Raw genomic sequence first — 18,367 nt, forward strand, 5'->3', positions numbered from 1 at the left:
TGTAAATGTAAAAAAAATGTAAGTTGGAACAAAATCCTGAAGCGGACTGGCCCTTGCTGTGCCCCTCTGCTGTAGACTGACAGAGTTAGATCAAATTTGAATGGAAAAATGGGAAAAAACATTTCTAAAATCATCCCATGCTTTCTTTGCTAAAATGTTTTATTCTGTACATTTCATATTCATTAATTTAATAATAATACAATCATAAATACAAAGCATAAATCATACTTGCCAAGTCAGCAAATGAGCTGTCATCGAGGCCGAGAGTACAAAGTGGCACTCAAACCTAATCTTTCCACAATGATATTGTCACGTTTTCTATGGTCATTTTGCCAATCAGTAGATGAAAATGAGCTAATTTAGCTCAGTGTCAATATCCAAGTTGTAGTCAGCAAACAGACATTAGCATTTCAAAGCTATAGGCACATATTGATGTTTACATTGCACATGATTCTCTCTCTCTCTCTCTCTCTCTCTCTCTCTCTCTCTCTCTCTCTGTTGCATTGTGGGATGCAGGATCCCCCCCGGGGGTGAAAAGGAAAAGTGTAATTGGCACAAAGCTGAGCGAGTGTCATATTGGCATGGTGCATTGTGGGAAGGTCCCCCTGTGGTGTAACGCTGGATGGAGCTGTATGGATGTCTGCTGGAGGTGATAATGTGTGTTGCTGCCTCCGCTGGGGAGAGCAGATGGGGTCATCACTGCAAAAGGTACAGGGCTACGGAACAGCTCTTACGAGGAGTCTCTACACAAGCTGGTCTCCGCTTTCTTTGTGTCATCAGAATGCAGTCCTGGGCACCGCTGGAGATGGGAATAGTGATAGTTTGAGAGAGAGTGAGAGAAAGAGAGAGGGGGAGAGGGAAGGAGAGGTGGACGATGAGCTTGGTATGGAGGGACAGGGGAGAGAGGGAGAGATGGAAGGATAGGAAGGGAGAGAGAGATGGAGGTAGGGAGGGTGAGAGAGAGAAGGAGGGAGGGAAACAGGGAGGGAGAGAAAGAGGGAGAGGTAGAAGATTAGCTCAGTGTGAAAGAGACAGAAGAGAGAGGGAGAGATGGAAGGAGGGAATGAGAGGGAGGGTGAAAAGAAAGCAGAGGACGCGCTGGTGGTGCAGGGGGAGACAAAATGGCGGTATGGTGGCCGAGAGGGTCACAGAGAGGAGTGCTCAAACAGGATGACCTGCGTCTGTGTCCCACCCCCACTGGCACTGGGCGGTCTGGAGCTCCTCATCGCCCCGATCCGGGCGTACACCCCCATGTCCTGCCCCGGCAGGAGGGGACTGGGGGGGGTGGTGTGGATGAAGGGAGTGGGTGGGTGGAACTGGGGTAGGGGTGGCTGGAAGGGGGGAAGTTGGGGTGTGTTGGGGGGGAAGGGGGTTGGTTGGAGTTTGGGGGGGGGGGAGGGGCTTGGTTGGGGTGTGGTGGGGGGGAAGGGGGTTGGTTGGGGTGTGGTGGGGGGGAAGGGGGTTGGTTGGGGTGTGGTGGGGGGGAAGGGGGTGGGTAGGGGTGTGGTGGGGGGGAAGGGGCTTGGTTGGGGTGTGGTGGGGGGGAAGGGGCTTGGTTGGGGTGTGGGGCAGGAGGCTGTAGGGGTGGGTGGGGGTGGCAGGGGCAGTGTGGGGGCCCTGGGGCCAGGCTGTGGGGGTGAGGGACAGGGCTCTTTCAGCGTGTAGCGGGCAGAGTGGTAGAAGTTGATGTACTGCATGGAGCTGCTCTCGGCCCATCGCTGCCGGAAGCAGAGCAGCAGTACGGCACACAGCAGGATGAGGATCACTGCTACCGCTAAAACCGCCAGGACCACGGCCAGGCTGGCCTCCGGCACTGCTCCCGGCTGCTGGCAGGGCTGGGTGGGGCCCAGCCAAGCCCCAGGGTCCGTCCTCGACCTGGGGAGGGCCACAGGGGAGGGCTGTCCGGATATCTGCACATGAACCACACTGGTGACCTGCTCCATCTGCGCCCAGACCAGTCCTGGCTGTGCCTCACTGCTCCAGGGATCCAATCACAGCACAGGTACTGTTCCACTGTCCAATCACAGCACTGCTACTGTTCCACTGTCCAATCACAGCACAGCTGCTGTTACACTGTCCAATCACAGCACTGCTGCTGTTCCACTGTCCAATCACAGCACAGCTACTGTTCCACTGTCCAATCACAGCACTGCTACTGCTCCACTGTCCAATCAGGGCCCAGATGCAGCTCTGTAATCCAGGTACTGGTCCAGGGTACAATCAGAGAATTCAGACTGCTGAGAGACTTTGACATATATGCATTCAGTAACGCCAAAGAGGTCAATCTATCTGACTGTTACCCTATGCCGAAAGTGGGCTCCATTGTCTGCAGGGAAGAGATGTGTATCTGTGTTTGCGTGTGCTGGAGTGTGTGTGTCTGAGCTTGCATGTGCTGGCGTGTGTGTGTTTATATGCGTGTGTGCGTGTGCATGTATGTGTGTGTGTGTGACCATTTGGGTGTATTCATGCGGCTGAATCCGGGAGGTGGTGGGGTGGCATCTCTGACCTCAGCCAGGGAGAGGGGGGCGGGGCCTGGGGCCTGGAGGACACGCCCATCACACAGACCACCAGCAAGACGGAGCCGCTACCGCAGGATGGGCGTGGCGCATGGGGCCGCTGAGACAGGAAGAATGGGAGGGGTCAGGGGGTTATGACATCATCACCATTGTTACAATCTTTGGCTTCCACCAAGAGGAAATTTCCAGAGAAGTCTCAAGGAAAGAGCAATGTACCGAAGATAAAAAATAAAAAAATTAAGATATGAAATAATGATGGTACGTTTAATTAATACACATAATTCAGGTCTGCAGCAAAATCTTAGAACACGTTACCCAATATTACCAAAAAATCTCATCACACTCCTGAGTATTACAAAAACAAATGACAAAGCACAAACAATTACAGTGGGAAACATAAATTGTAGTTCTCGCACAGCACGACTCGTTCCACAGTTATTAAGTAGATACATTAACAGGTGAATTCACTGAAAACAGAGAAATTTGACTCACTTGAGCTAGACAATGCTGGTTTGTGCAGAATAACCCCTCAGAGATGGCCTGGGTCTGTGGCTCTCCACAGCAACGCAGAGACCTCCAGCCTATGGCAGGAAGCCAGGGGAAAACAGGAAGCACGGCACTTCCTGTAGAAACACTCAAAGGTGATTGGCTGAAACTGCCCATTCCCAGGGACGCAGGAAGCGGCTGGAGGATGTCACGAAAGCGGTGTTTTCCATATTGTGGAATAGCGAGCGGGTTAGAGAGAGGAGCCGTTCGTTCACACCGCACCCCTGCCTCTGTCCCCATCCAGTACAGTCACAGATCAGCTCTGATACAGGCACATCAGCCACAGGGGATTCAAACTCAGAACCACCCGGTCCAGGGCGTGCTGGAGTGCGAGGGGTGTAAAACACGACACAGGCGCGTGTCTTTACTGCATTAACACACAACCGGGTACTTCCAACATTCTCAGAGCAATCCTGTAGCATCGTTAGGCCAGACCGCTCTGCAGCCTGAAGGGTGCTTCTCATGCACAATCATCGCTCTTCAGCCACTCTTGTGCCTCTTCTGAGGCAAATGCAGGAACAGTGGTTAAGATTCTTCGGCAAATCAAGCTCTCAGCCGATACACATCAGTGCATCATATCTCACAGGGTACAGGGATTACAAATAAATGGCAGTAGGAAAAAGAGCAAAAGAATGTACAGTGCAGTCTGTAAGTATTCGGACAGTTGCAACATTTCTGTTCTTTTGGGTCTGCGGTGCAGCCCACTGGATTTGAAATTAAACAGTAAACATGACTGTTTAAGAAGAATGGAATTTCAGGGTACTTACATCAATATTGTGTGAACCTTGTTGGAATTTCAGCACTTTTTATACATTTTTAGGGCACCAAAAGTAACTTTACAAAATAAACATAAACTTAAATAAAGTTTCCAGCAGCTTTAGATTACATTTGTCATTTAGCAGACGCTCTTATCCAGAGCGACGCACAATGAAGTGCAAATCGAACACAGGGACAAGTGCGACGAGGACCCTAGAGGTACATGCTGTTCTGAGTCCCAGAGTGATCACATAGATCAAAATGGAACCCTTGAAGAATACATCAACTTTAAATTTAAGCTTTAAGTTCTTAAGTTTCTTCTTTCAGATGCAGTACGCTAATGCTAATTCCCATGACATGCTAATTTCCAACTAACATGAGGAAACATAACTTTATTTGAAGCTAAACAAAAACTATAGTCTTTATAGTCTCACTTTACTTGTTGGCCAAATAATAATAACACTAATCTGTTTAATGACCTCTTTATGACACACAGATGCTCTTTACGGGTAAAGGTGACTGAAAAAAAAGACATTATTTTTGGTGGTATTGCGTTTGCAGACAAGCATGAGAAGGTTTCATATTGAGCACATTCGATTCAACCTGTCTCCGCAAGCACAGGGAACTACATCACAGTGCCCTTTCACACCTCCTCTGTGCACAGGGAACTACATCACAGTGCCCTTTCACACCTCCTCTGTGCACAGGGAACTACATCACAGTGCCCTTTCACACCTCCTCTGTGCACAGGGAACTACATCACAGTGCCCTTTCACACCTCCTCTGTGCACAGGGAACTACATCACAGTGCCCTTTCACACCTCCTCTGTGCACAGGGAACTACATCACAGCGCTCTTTCACTGTCTCTGCACAGAGAACTACATCACTGTGCTCTTTCACTGTCTCTGCACAGGGAACTACATCACTGCGCTCTTTCACTGTCTCTGCACAGAGAACTACATCAATGCGCTCTTTCACTGTCTCTGCACAGGGAACTACATCACTGCGCTCTTTCACTGTCTCTGCACAGAGAACTACATCACTGCGCTCTTTCACTGTCTCTGCACAGGGAACTACATCACTGTGCTCTTTCACTGTCTCTGCACAGGGAACTACATCACAGCTCTCTTTCACACATCCTCTGTGCACAGAGAACTACATCACAGCGCTCTTCCACTGTCTCTGCACAGAGAACTACATCACTGCGCTCTTTCACTGTCTCTGCACAGAGAACTACATCACTGCGCTCTTTCATTGTCTCTGCACAGGGAACTACATCACTGCGCTCTTTCACTGTCTCTGCACAGGGAACTACATCACAGCGCTCTTTCACTGTCTCTGCACAGAGAACTACATCACAGCGCTCTTTCACTGTCTCTGCACAGGGAACTACATCACTGCGCTCTTTCACTGTCTCTGCACAGGGAACTACATCACAGCGCTCTTCCACTGTCTCTGCACAGAGAACTACATCACAGCGCTCTTTCACTGTCTCTGCACAGAGAACTACATAACAGTGCTCTTTCACACCTCCTCTGTGCACAGGGAACTACATAACAGTGCTCTTTCACACCTCCTCTGTGCACAGGGAACTACATCACAGTGCCCTTTCACACCTCCTCCGTCCTTTAGCTTCATTTACTCCACCATACTGCGCACTACCTGGCCTGAGCTGCATTCTGAACATTCATACGCACCTTAATCTTGATATAATTGATTTAGCTTCTGTAAAAGATGACAGAGTGCTCTCCAATAAAAGGAATCAGATCCCATATTATCAGCGGACAGAAGAGGACGAGGACAGAAGTTAATATTGTTTTGTGAAAAAGTACTTTCCATTGTGAGAGTGAAATGTAATTTGGACTAATACCCATATCTGCCCTTTACTGACTGAGTGTTCATGTAATATACAGCACAGAAGCGATCATTAAACACACAACAAGCTCCCCTCTCTCCAAGGGACTCTCATTGGTCAACACTGTGTGACTCCACTTCAACACTAAACCAGCATAATGTGTTCATGATCATTAGATACGTACATATTTACACCATTACATAATTTGATAGCTGAAGATGCTTGAATACATAACTGGATGCAATGTTTTTTTCTGTTTGCCGTATTAGCTTTGATCTGTATTCATGCTGGCCCATGGTCACTGAACCCAGCGCAAAGTCTGTCTACCAGGGGGACAGGGGAAGATTTAATGCAGAGTGGAGTGCAAACACCACGAGAAAGCGGTGAAGCTGGTTTCAGACAAGAAGGAAAGCCTATTCTCTCTCATGCCACACAAAGCGCAGTAATCCCTCACATGAATTCCCGTCAGTGTCGTCTTCAGCGCGGTGAAATGAGAAACACGGACAGCGGACACGGTCACGGATAGTGTCGCCGAAAGGTGAATTCAGATTCGGGTAGATTTCTCACCATGTCTTATCAAACGCAATTACAGGGCCTTGCCTTTTCTTATATCTTCCTTCCTTAGCTGTACTTGTATTTATAGTATTTAACGTGCAGACATTTGGAAGAACATATTAATGCATTTAATATTGCGGTTTAAATTTGATTCCCATTTTAGTTTCATAACTTAACAAATTAAGATTCAAATTAAAGTCTAATTAAAGCATGGGAGGAAAGATCCACCCCCCCTCCCCCCTTTCTGGAAAAAAAAACCTGTCAATGATGGTGTAATAAAAGACGGTCATCAACCTGATGCCCCTTTCGAGCCTCCGTTGGCGAGGTGCAATCAATCTTGCATGCTTAGAGGCCCGCCCCGTAGCAGGCTCCTGTCATTACGTTACGACACAATTCAGTTACAGCCGTGACAGAGCTGACACACAGAGTGACAAGCGTTAGGGGACACATCAGATATCACATTATCCAGTGATAGAGTGTCCATAGCCATAGACCAGGTCAGTGTAGACACTTAGAATTTAATTTACGGAACCTTCCTGCAGGGAAAACGAACAAATATTTGCTGGGGTTGACATGAAAAATATATATGATATGTGCTTCTATGCCCAAGGGTACCGCTATCCTCCTCTAGCCACCCCTCAGGAGGCCCCATACAACCTGCGCCCTCGCCCTGTCTCCCCACCACCCTCAATCCGCCTGCTGTCAGAACTGCATTAGTAGTGCATGGCTTTTTATTATTTCCTCTCTGCATATTTCTATGAAAGTAATAAATAATAATGCACAACATAGACATTATTAGATTGCAGATTTTTATTATTTTATTTTTTTCAAGGCCTGCAGCCCCTTCAGTGGAGTAGAAGACGACTGAGGCACTGTTTGGTTGGTTTTTTTTAATGACACCTTTAAGATTTCTCATTAAGCTCCTTATCACATCTCCTCCATATTAAATTCCGCTTGTATGAAAAGAAGTTAAATGCACACGGAATGTGACATGGCCTGCAACATGAAGAAATGCAAAAGTCGTTATTGTGCACTGCACTGCTGTTGCAAATGTCACTGCTGGACAAACAAAAAACATTCTTAGTCTCGGTTCATTCATCCATTCAGCCAATCCACCATGAAAGACAGAATATTTTTGATAATTGATCAAAAATGAGTGGTGAGTGGTTCTTAAAGGGGGAGAGAGTGTCTGACAATCTAGCAACTGGGTCCACCGATCTCTGTCCCAAAGGTTCTGTGAGTTTTATTCAGAAAGTTATGTATAATTATTAGTCCATTATGCTTATCCGTCCCCTGGCAACCCCAGACAGATAGACGCACGTGCTCAAATTCTCAAGGAGTAACATGGTGGTTGAATGTTGTCTTTAGGCAACAACAAAACAAATGTGCATATTTGTTTTATTATTCATTTAAATGTATTTTAAAACTTATTTTTCTAAAATTCCCACTATAAAAGTTCACCCGAAATGTTAAGGCGTAGTAATGAGAACTAACTTATCCAAAGATAATTTTTGATAACTAGCTAGCCAAGTTAAGATAAAAGCACAACTAATCTCCTCATGAAAACAAACTAGCTAACTGCAATGATTCCATATTCTCTGTTATCTGTTTTCTGTCTCCAGCGCTTTCGCCTTTTATTACCCTATGTGCTTTCCGTAGTCTGTCTTCCCATTCATTCGTTTCACCTGTTTTCACTTCCTTGTTATCGTGCACACCTGATTCATATTTTCCCCTTGTTATCCCTCTATATATACCTGTCTGTTTCCTTTAGTCTTTGCCAGATTGTAATGTGCTTCCGCCATTCTCTCCAGCGGTTTTCCTGTCTGATCTGTCTGTGTCTGACCCATTTTGTTTTTCGATTATAGTTTTCTAGATTACCCTTCTTTTCATTTATGACCTGCTATTCTTGGACTCTGTTTGGATGACCGGTTTGTGTTTTTGGATTTAGGTTCTGTTTATCTGCCAGTTTGGACTGCCTTATTGTTTTCAACCCTCTGCCTGTGACCTCTTTGGATTTGCTTTGTTGTATCTGTTTGGCTGGCTACCAGACCCCTGAGTGGATTATCGTTTACTAATGTTCAATACACCTGTTTGCTGGTTATCGACCTTCACCTGTTTACCCAGCAACAAAGTTATAAAGACTTTGACTTTAACTTCTGTGGTTTTGCTATTGGGTTCTTAGTTCTGAAGCCCAACAGAACACTGTGGCCAAGAATGAACTCAGCGAACCCAGCAAACCCAGCCCTAACCCAGTAGGTGCTAAGACTCCAGGGACAGAGGCTCGGAGTGCACAAAACCGAACTCCGCTCCCTGAGCCAGGACGTGGCAAGCCTACACCCCCAGATGGCTACCCTGAAGAACTCACTGGTCAGCGCCCGACTCCTCACCACTTCCTGCTCCCGAGCCCATCCGTGCCCAGTCCTGCAGATCCTTCCTGTCCCAGTGTTCACTTATTTTCCACCTGCAGCCCTCCACCTTCCCGACCGAATGCTCCACGTCAGTACCCTACTTGCTGGGAGAGCACGAGAGTGGGGAATGGCGTCCTGGGACTTGGGCAACAGTTTCACCCTCTTCTCATCAGCTATGAACGGGATCTTCGACCAAGCTGTGCAACAGTTTTACCCTCTTCTCATCAGCTATGAACAGGATCTTCGACCAAGCTGTGCAACAGTTTTACCCTCTTCTCATCAGCTATGAACAGGATCTTCGACCAAGCTGTGCAACAGTTTTACCCTCTTCTCATCAGCTATGAACAGGATCTTCGACCAAGCTGTGCAACAGTTTTACCCTCTTCTCATCAGCTATGAACGGGATCTTTGACCAAGCTGTGCAACAGTTTTACCCTCTTCTCATCAGCTATGAACAGGATCTTCGACCAAGCTGTGCAACAGTTTTACCTTCTTCTCATCAGCTATGAAGAGGGTCTTCGACCAAGCTGTTTTGGGACCTGCTGCTATGTGTCAGCTTTTCCGCATCTGCCAGGGTAATCGTTCTATGTCTGACTACTCCAATGAGTTCCAGACCCTCACTGCCTCAACGGGGTGGGGCCACACCAAACCTGGCGGGGCCTTCTACAATGGATGAGCTCACGATCTGCGAGCTGCCAAATTCTCTAGACGCCTTCTTAGACCTGTCCATCCGTGTGGACTCAATGGAACGCCAGGGAAACCGACTACCCCCGAGTGGCCCTGGTTTTCCATTCCACTCGTCCGCGTCCGAGAGAAGTCAATCAAACCAGACTACCACGGCAGGATATTAAAAGTTTTAAAAGACAATGCCCGTCAGTGAACAGACGGATGGATCCATTCCCCTCAATCTCCCGATCCGCCCTGCTCACCGCTATTTCCTGGGAGGGGATACGACACCAGGTGCGAGTCCTTCTCAACCTGGGAGCCAACGCCAACTTCATTGCCTCACTCTGGTCCGTCAGCTGGGAGACCCCACCACCACGCTCACACAAGCCCTCCGGACCATGGCTCTTATGGCCGTTCCCCTGGCAGAAGTGAACACGGTCACATCAATCTCATGATCCCAGGCAACCACCAAGAGAAGGTTGCCTCCTTCGTCATGAAGTCATTCCTGTGGTTTTGGGCAGACTCTGGCTGCTATGACACAATAGTCAAGTGGACTGGGTCCAAGGGACCATTACTAGCCGGAGCCCTGGCTGCCACAAGTTCTGTCTCCTGTCTGCCTCCAAAACTGATTCAGAGTCAGCAACCTGAATCAGAATCAGTAAAGTGAATCAGTGTCACCTACTAATCAATTAGAGTCAATAAAGAGAATTAGTGTGAGAAAAGAACCAGGCTGTTTTTGGTGCCTATATGCCAGTGTCATATTCCACCAGAGCCAAGTTTCTGGTCAGATCCAGAATTGAAGGCAAGTAGGCCACACAGTTCAGGAGAGCCAATTACTTGATGCCAGCACTTAAACAACATTGCTCAAGTGATGTACTTGAGAAGCACAACAGCAGAGGCATATGTTTTTTTTAATCATCAAACACATATAAATGAGTTTCAGCACATTCAGTTTACAGGGTGAGATGTTAACATCCTGTTTTTGAGGGGCTGTTCAAAGGCTTATTATCCACAGTGAGCAGGATCAATAAACTCAGTACGTAGAAAAGGAGCATCCAGACTCTCTTCTGAGCAAAAGACCTCCATGTAAGATTTGCAAAGGAGAGAAACCTTGAGGTACAATGCTACATCCTTAAATATGGGATCTGTGGCAAATATTAAGAGGGGGACTGAGCTGGTTTGAGCTACTGCTGTAAATAAAATGAAACTATTGGAGAGAGACCTGCAAAAAACAGATGAAATTTCTACAGGGATTGAGAACCAAGCGCATGTCTTGAAAGGGATAAACAGGAATGGTACTTCATGAAGGTGAAAGGTGTGTGTGCGAGTGTGTGTGTGTGCATGTGTAGTGTGTGCCTATAAATATCATGCATACAAGCATGTGCATGACTATGTGTGTGAGTGAAAGATACAGAGACAGAGAGGGTGAGATGGAGGGTTTGTGGCACCTAGACACACTGGCATATGATTTTAGCAACAAATAACGTCTTTATCAGTAATGAGCACAAAGCCAGACGGAACGTGACAGAATTACATTCATTAATCAAAGAAGCGATTTGCTCATCGATTGTTTTATGGTGGAAAGAGTCCACCAGACTCTCTCAGGGAGAGAGATGGATGGAGTATGTGTCTGTGTGTGGAGAGGTGAATGCCCCATGCAGTGAAACGTGCTATAGTTATCCTACCTTTTTAACCATGTGACACATGCCATAGTTAATGCACTTTAACCAGGCAGTGAAACATTCATTAATTCATTATCCTAACCCGCTTATCCTGAACAGGATCGCAGGGGGGCTGGAGCCTATCCCAGCATACATTGGGCGAAAGGCAGGAATACACCCTGGACAGGTCGCCAGTCCATCACAGGGCACACACACACCATTCACACACCATTCACTCACACACTCATACACTCATACACGTGAGGCGGCAGTGCTACCCACTGCACCATCCGTGCCGCCTTGCAGTGAAACATCCATCCATCCATCCATCCATTATCTGAACCCGCTTATCCTGATCAGGGTCGCAGGGGGGCTGGAGCCTATCCCAGCATACATTGGGCGAAAGGCAGGAATACACCCTGGACAGGTCGCCAGTCTATCGCAGGGCACACACACCATTCACTCACACACTCATACCTACGGGCAATTTAGACTCTCCAATCAGCCTAACGTGCATGTCTTTGGACTGTGGGAGGAAACCGGAGTACCCGGAGGAAACCCACGCAGACACGGGGAGAACATGCAAACTCCGCACAGAGAGGCCCCGGCCGACGGGGATTCGAACCCAGGACCTCCTTGCTGTGAGGCGGCAGTGCTACCCACTGCACCATCCGTGCCGCCTTGCAGTGAAACATGCTATAGTTAATGCATAATTTTGACCGACCCAATAATCATGTGAAATACACTCACTGAGCACTTTATTAGGAACACTTATACTAATACTGTGTTCATTATCATGCTAGAAGTAGCCATCAGAAGATGGGTACATTGAGCCTATGAAGGGATGCACATGGGCAGCAACAATAGGCTGTGGCATACAAGCGATGATTGATTGGTATTAATGAGCCCAAAGTGTGCCAAGAAAACATTCCCCATGCTGTTACACCGCCACCAGCCTGGACTGATGACACAAGGCAGGTTGGGTCCATGCTGTTGATGCCAAATTGTGACCCTACACAACGTGGTCTTCTGCTGTTGTCGCCCATCCACCTCAAGGTTCAACACGTTGTGCATTCTGAGGTGCTTTTCTGCTCACCACTATTGTACAGAGTGATTATCGTTACTGTAGCCTTTCTGTCAGCTCAAACCAGTCTGGCCATTGATCAACAAGGCATTTCCGTCCGCAGAACTGCCGCTCACTGGATTTCATTTTTGTTTTTCACACCATTTTGAGTAAACTCTAGAGACTGTTGTGTGTGGAAATCCCATTAGATCAGCAGTTACAGAAATACTCAAACCAGCTTGTCTGGCACCAACAATCATGCTACTGACAAAATCGCAGAGATCACATTTTTCCCCATTCTGATGGTTGATGTGAACATTAACTCCTGACCCATATCTACATGATTTTATGCATTGCACTGCTGCCACATAGGGTTGCCACATTTTATTTGTGAAAAACCGGGACATTTTACGCGCCACTATCCATTGCATATCGTTTTTATGTACATTGTATATCTTTTTCTTTTTTTTTGCTGCTGGTTGCTTGTCTGATTTTGTTCTCTTGTCCTCCTCATCCGTCTCTCCCTCAATTTTATAAAACCGACAAAATAAATAAAAAATAAATCATAAGTATTAGGTGATTAGGTTAGGCTAGTAGCTGGCTGAACTTTCCCACAATGGGGTCGTTGAATTGAATGCACGCACCAGACTGACAGCCCGTGCAGCAGTTGCTAGGTGATAAGGTAAACTTTCGTATTTCTGCTACCGATTAAAAAGAAGTATCGGCATATGGCCAATCATCGCTGTGTTTTGCAGACACGGGACTGGATGTCTAAATGTAAAGAAAAAAAAACATAATAGCAGTAGAAGAGTCCGGTTTTATTTGGAACTCTGACATTTAGAAGTACAAAAAGGATAATCATTTTCCAGGGCAGTCGCTCAAAAAAGAGAACAATCCCGTGAAAACCAGAACGTGTGGCAATAGGGTTTGGATGATTAGATAATTGCATGAATAAGTTGGTGCATAGGTGTTCTTAATAAAGTGCTCAGTGAGTGTATGTATAGCAGTGTAATATTTTTGAACGTATAATTTTTTTCTTTCTTTTTTTCATGAATATGAGCATGCTGTGCTTGAGTTGATAATTAATCTCAAAACGTCTTGTCATTCTGCCAGACTAAATATGTGGTTGGGTGACACTAATACTGCTCAGAGGGCCGACAGTCTGTCAAAGAAAAAACAGGTAACACAATACGTGTCATTTTTTAATATGTATTTATGTTAGCAGATGTTCTCTCCGGACCTCCCTACAGGAACATTGTGGCAGGATTTTTACTGTTTAAAATCAAATGAGCTGCAAAACCACAGAACGGCAGGTAACGTGTCAGTATCAGCATCGAGCAAAAATGATTTCAGTAAAAACAGGAACCACAAAGGCAGCATACTGTTGAAATAACACCCAGCACGCCTGTATTCTCTCTCTACTGCTGAAATAACACCCAGCACGCCTGTATTCTCTCTCCCCCTCTCACACACAGTGGCATTGTGAAATTCACCAGCACACATCCATCCACCCGTTATCTTAACCCGCTTATCCTGAACAGGGTCGCAGGGGGGCTATCCCAGCATACATTGGGAGAAAGACAGGAATAAACCCCGGACAGGTCGCCAGTCCATCGCAGGGCACACACACCATTCACTCACACACCCATACCCACAGGCAATTTAGACTCTCTGATCAGCCTGACCCAGAGTACCCAGTACCCAGAGGGAACCCATGCAACAGGGGGAAAACATGCAAACTTCACACAGAGACCCAGGACCTCCTTGCTGTGAGGCGGCAGTGCTACCCACTGCACCATCCATGCTACCACCAGCACACAAACACACAAATATATACACACACAAATACAGAAAGCCCGGATGCAGTACTGGAGAACAGACCTATTTGTACAGTAGATTTGATTTGAAGAAAAATATAATGTTATGAGACCAAAATGAGTATCAGTTTTGATCAATATTACTGGCGGAAACATCAGCATGAATACATCATATGAATACAAAACACATGAATTCCCAGGGTTTTCTTTCCCCCTTCATCAGTTACAGAAGCTTTTCCTCTTGAACAAACAGGGAGTGTGAGCTAGTGCAATACAGAGAGCACAGTAGTGTTAGCTAGTGCTATACAGAGAGCACAGCAGTGTTAGCTAGTGCTATACTGAGAGCACAGTAGTGTTAGCTAGTGCTATATAGAGAGCACAGTAGTGTTATCTAGTGCAATACAGAGAGCACAGTAGTGTTAGCTAGTGCTATATAGAGAGCACAGTAGTGTTAGCTAGTGCTATACTGAGAGCACAGTAGTGTTAGCTAGTGCAATACAGAGAGCACAGTAGTGTTAGCTAGTGCTATATAGAGAGCACAGTAGTGTTAGCTAGTGCAATACAGAGAGCACAGGAGTGTTAGTTGGGCAAAACAGAGAGCACAGTAGTGTTAGCTAGTGCAATACTGAGAGCACAGTAGTGTTAGCTAGTGCTATATAGAGAGCACAGGAGTGTTAGCTAGTGCTATAGAGTCGGAGGACATACAGAGTGTGTTAGTTAGTGCTACACAGGCATGTGGGGGAGTGAGCAGTTGAAGGTATTATCAGCTCAGTGTGGTCTTACAGCTGTTATCGCACATCTTTACCTGCCCGGCAAAACAGGAAATTACTTTTCTCCTTTCCTGTGCCAGTAGAAGTCATTATGTGTTTTTTGTTCAAGGGAGTCACACACACAAACGCACACATATCCACACACATACACACATATCCACACAAGCACACACACATGCATGCACAGAGAGACACATATAAACACGCACATAACCTTTCTACGAAGGTCACTTCTCTGAGCTTATTGTGTCCAATGAAAGATTGTATCCTAGAATCAACCTTGGTACCTTTATTGTCATATTCTCATATATTCTTATTCCCTTACTGCATTTGTGCACTCATTCAATGCCAAGATGATTCAGAAAACCTTCACTCTCCTGTGCAGGGTGTGTGCGTGTGTGTACAGTACTCCTCTCTACTCTCATTTGCCGGGAAACCCCTCCCCATCTTACAAAGTAATGATCCTTCCCCAGAATGCTCGACACAGACATCAAAAAAGGGGACAGGTGCCTCCATTATTATCAACCCATCCTCTCCCTTTCTCTCTCTCTCTGTCGGTCTCCCTCTCTCTCTCTCTCTCCCTCTCCCTCTCTCTCTCTCTGAAATTCAATACAAGTAAGCTGTATTGGCATGGTAAAGGAACACTTCAATTGGCAAAGCATACACAGACATAACAGACATAACAAATAGGCAATAACAAACTGAACTACAATAAACATACAGGAGAAATAAATCAAACTCTACATCTACATCACATACAGTTAGTATTGTTTAGATTTTTTAGCGTGCGATTTGTTACTCGCTGTCCCTCAGTGTGTGGCAAGTGGCAGTGTGCTGTTCTGCCAAACGCACACATTCCCTCCTCTCTCCCAGTAGCAGTGGCAGCCTCTCTGCGTCTGAGTGTGTGTCAAACTGTGGGCAGACTTTTATTTTGGGGAAGTACAGTAATCTAGCTTCACTCTATTGCTCACATTTCGTGAGGAAATAAAGCTCTCTCTCTCTCCCTTTACTCACTCTCTCTCGGTCTCTTGCTTTCTCTCTTTGTCTCTTATCTTCTTACTATTGCTATTTGTATACATATACATAAATGATATTGCATTATAATACAAATGTCATAGCATGGTAGGCTCATAGATGTTGTTCGTATAAACTCTCCTGCGGGCTCTCCGTCTCATCCCCCATTCTGGCCATGACGGGTCGTGCGTTTTTATGAAATGAAACTGATGATGAGGAGGGCGACCTCCCGAGCCCCTACCCCCGCCTCCTGCTGTTCCAGCATGCAATGCGGCCGTGGCGTGAACGAGCTCCAGGCCCCCTCCCCCTGTGCGTTGCACGTGCGGCGATGACGCGCTCATACGCTCCTGCATCCTGTGAGCACAGCGCTTTGATGTACTGGCCAGACCTGCTGGACTCGGCCCCTGAGGGCCTGTGCAGAATGCGGTAATTATGCTTGATTGTTTCAGGTGCCAATGAACCCGTAATCAGTGCTCACATGAATGTCCTGCAGATAGGACGTGGCCACCATCAAATGATCTTCTGCCCACCAGTTACTGAACAAGCTGAGTCTGTTACTCAGTCAGGTGTGTACCATATTAGATTATTATCTAACTTGTCCTCAATCTGGTCTGTACCGTGGCAAAAATATTGAAATGTGTGGCAGTTTTACGTCCTCATGAATACCATTTATGTGAACCCCTGGCTATAATACTACTAATTGCTTTGTTGATGATGCTGATAATAATAATAATAATAATAATAATAATAATACAGAACTGTTCAATGATGAATGAGATTGGTAATTGTAATTGCTTATGCTCATTATTTTTTGTGTATTTACTTTATCTTCCAATCTTACAGTGACACGTACACAGAAGTATCAAATGACCTCCAAGAGAACCTACGCAGGGCTAATGAGGTAAATCTTGATGAATTGGAAATGTAATTACATGTCTGAGAGGAAAGTAAATATGGATCATAGTTTTCATTAAAGACAGAATATCCACATGGGAACCTGTAATATCCCCAGTGACAGAGCAGATACAGCAACATACCCCATCTCACCATCATCTGCCACAAGCAGGAGAAGGAGGATGACCACGTCAGAGCTGAAGAATAAACCAATACAATTAAGAATAAACAGATATAAACCAATATAATTAAGAATACACAGATACAAAAAAATACAAATAAGAATAAACAGATACAAGCCAATATAATTAAGAATAAACAGATACAAGCCAATACAATTAAGAATAAACAGATACAAAAAAATACAATTCAGAACAAACAGATGTAAGAATAAACAGATATAACCCAATACAATTAAGAATAAATGGATATAAACGAATAGAATTAAGAATAAACAGATACAAACCAATGCAATTAAGAATAAACGGATATAAACGAATAGAATTAAGAATTAACAAATACAAACCAATGCAATTAAGAATAAATGGATATAAACCAATAGAATTAAGAATGAACAAATACAAACCAATACAATTAAGAATAAACAGATACAAAAAAATACAATTCAGAACAAACAGATGTAAGAATAAACAGATATAACCCAATACAATTAAGAATAAATGGATATAAACGAATAGAATTAAGAATAAACAGATACAAACCAATGCAATTAAGAATAAACGGATATAAACGAATAGAATTAAGAATTAACAAATACAAACCAATGCAATTAAGAATAAATGGATATAAACCAATAGAATTAAGAATGAACAAATACAAACCAATGCAATTAAGAATAAACGGATATAAACCAATGGAATTAAATCTACTGCTGGGTCTGTGTACTCATGTGGAACTAGCTAAATTAATGTTCAAAAGTGCAGTTTCTTCTTTGAGTGAAGACTGAATCTTAAACTAAGATTGATCTGTAGTTGAGAACTCAGTGCACGACTACTAAAGTGTTTCTTTATTCATAACGCATTCTTCATCCTCTTATGGAGTAAATAAAGCATTGCATTGGACAAAACTGATAGGAGAGATTTTGGTTCCTCAGTTTAGGGTGAAAATCTTGAATATTACATTACATTACAGTCATTGGCAGCTGGTGGTGATACTGGATGGGAGGGCTAAAAGCTAAAAACCTAATACCTATCAATAGCTCACGCTCCAGTATTGCATTTGAAAACATGCCATTCGAATATATGCCATTTGATGAATGCTTTCATCCAAAGCACCTTACAATACCATGAGCTCATACATTTGTCAGTGGAAATTTAATTCATAACCTTGGCAGTTATTGCCATGTTCTACCAGTGGAGTTACAGGACTACAATATATGCCCCTACTCTGTTAGAGTAATAAAACTATGAAAAACTATATCAAGCCTCGTTATAATAGGTGCGCTAAAGAAAAATCTGCATAACTGAACCATCAGTAATGTAGCCTACCGAAGCACAAGTACACACTGGCTAACACATCTTTTCATCTCATCAGTTTGGACAGCCAAAAATATTGCCTTTGATATTTCATCAGCCAGTTATTTTCCAGAAACAGTGAAAATACAATCAAGCATCTCATTTTGACTTGTCTCTGACGTGTAAAAAATAGAACTGGTCAACCAAGTATAGAAACATGCCTGGTGTAATGATGTTGTAGTTCCATCCTACTCAACACTGAGCAAACTTATGTCCTAATTTATTTATATTAAAATTTTATACAATCCACAATTCTGGACGGTTATTTTTTTTCTTTACAAGTTCATTATACCTCTGTATGGAGTTATGA

General features: G+C 44.8%; 1 protein-coding gene across 1 annotated transcript; it reads right to left on the reverse strand.

Annotated features, from left to right (window-relative positions):
* Positions 1–1,145: 1,145 nt before the first annotated feature.
* LOC133141511 (protein TonB-like) lies at positions 1,146–3,074 on the reverse strand. Its single transcript, XM_061262082.1, has 3 exons — positions 3,009–3,074; positions 1,578–2,616; positions 1,146–1,331 (listed from the first exon to the last, which is right to left on the reverse strand). The coding sequence occupies exons 2-3, from the start codon at positions 1,941–1,943 to the stop codon at positions 1,146–1,148; spliced, it is 552 nt and encodes a 183-aa protein (XP_061118066.1). The 5' UTR covers positions 1,944–2,616; positions 3,009–3,074.
* Positions 3,075–18,367: the final 15,293 nt, after the last annotated feature.

This window comes from Conger conger, chromosome 12 (genome assembly GCF_963514075.1).
Source record: "Conger conger chromosome 12, fConCon1.1, whole genome shotgun sequence".
Classification (NCBI taxonomy): domain Eukaryota; kingdom Metazoa; phylum Chordata; class Actinopteri; order Anguilliformes; family Congridae; genus Conger; species Conger conger.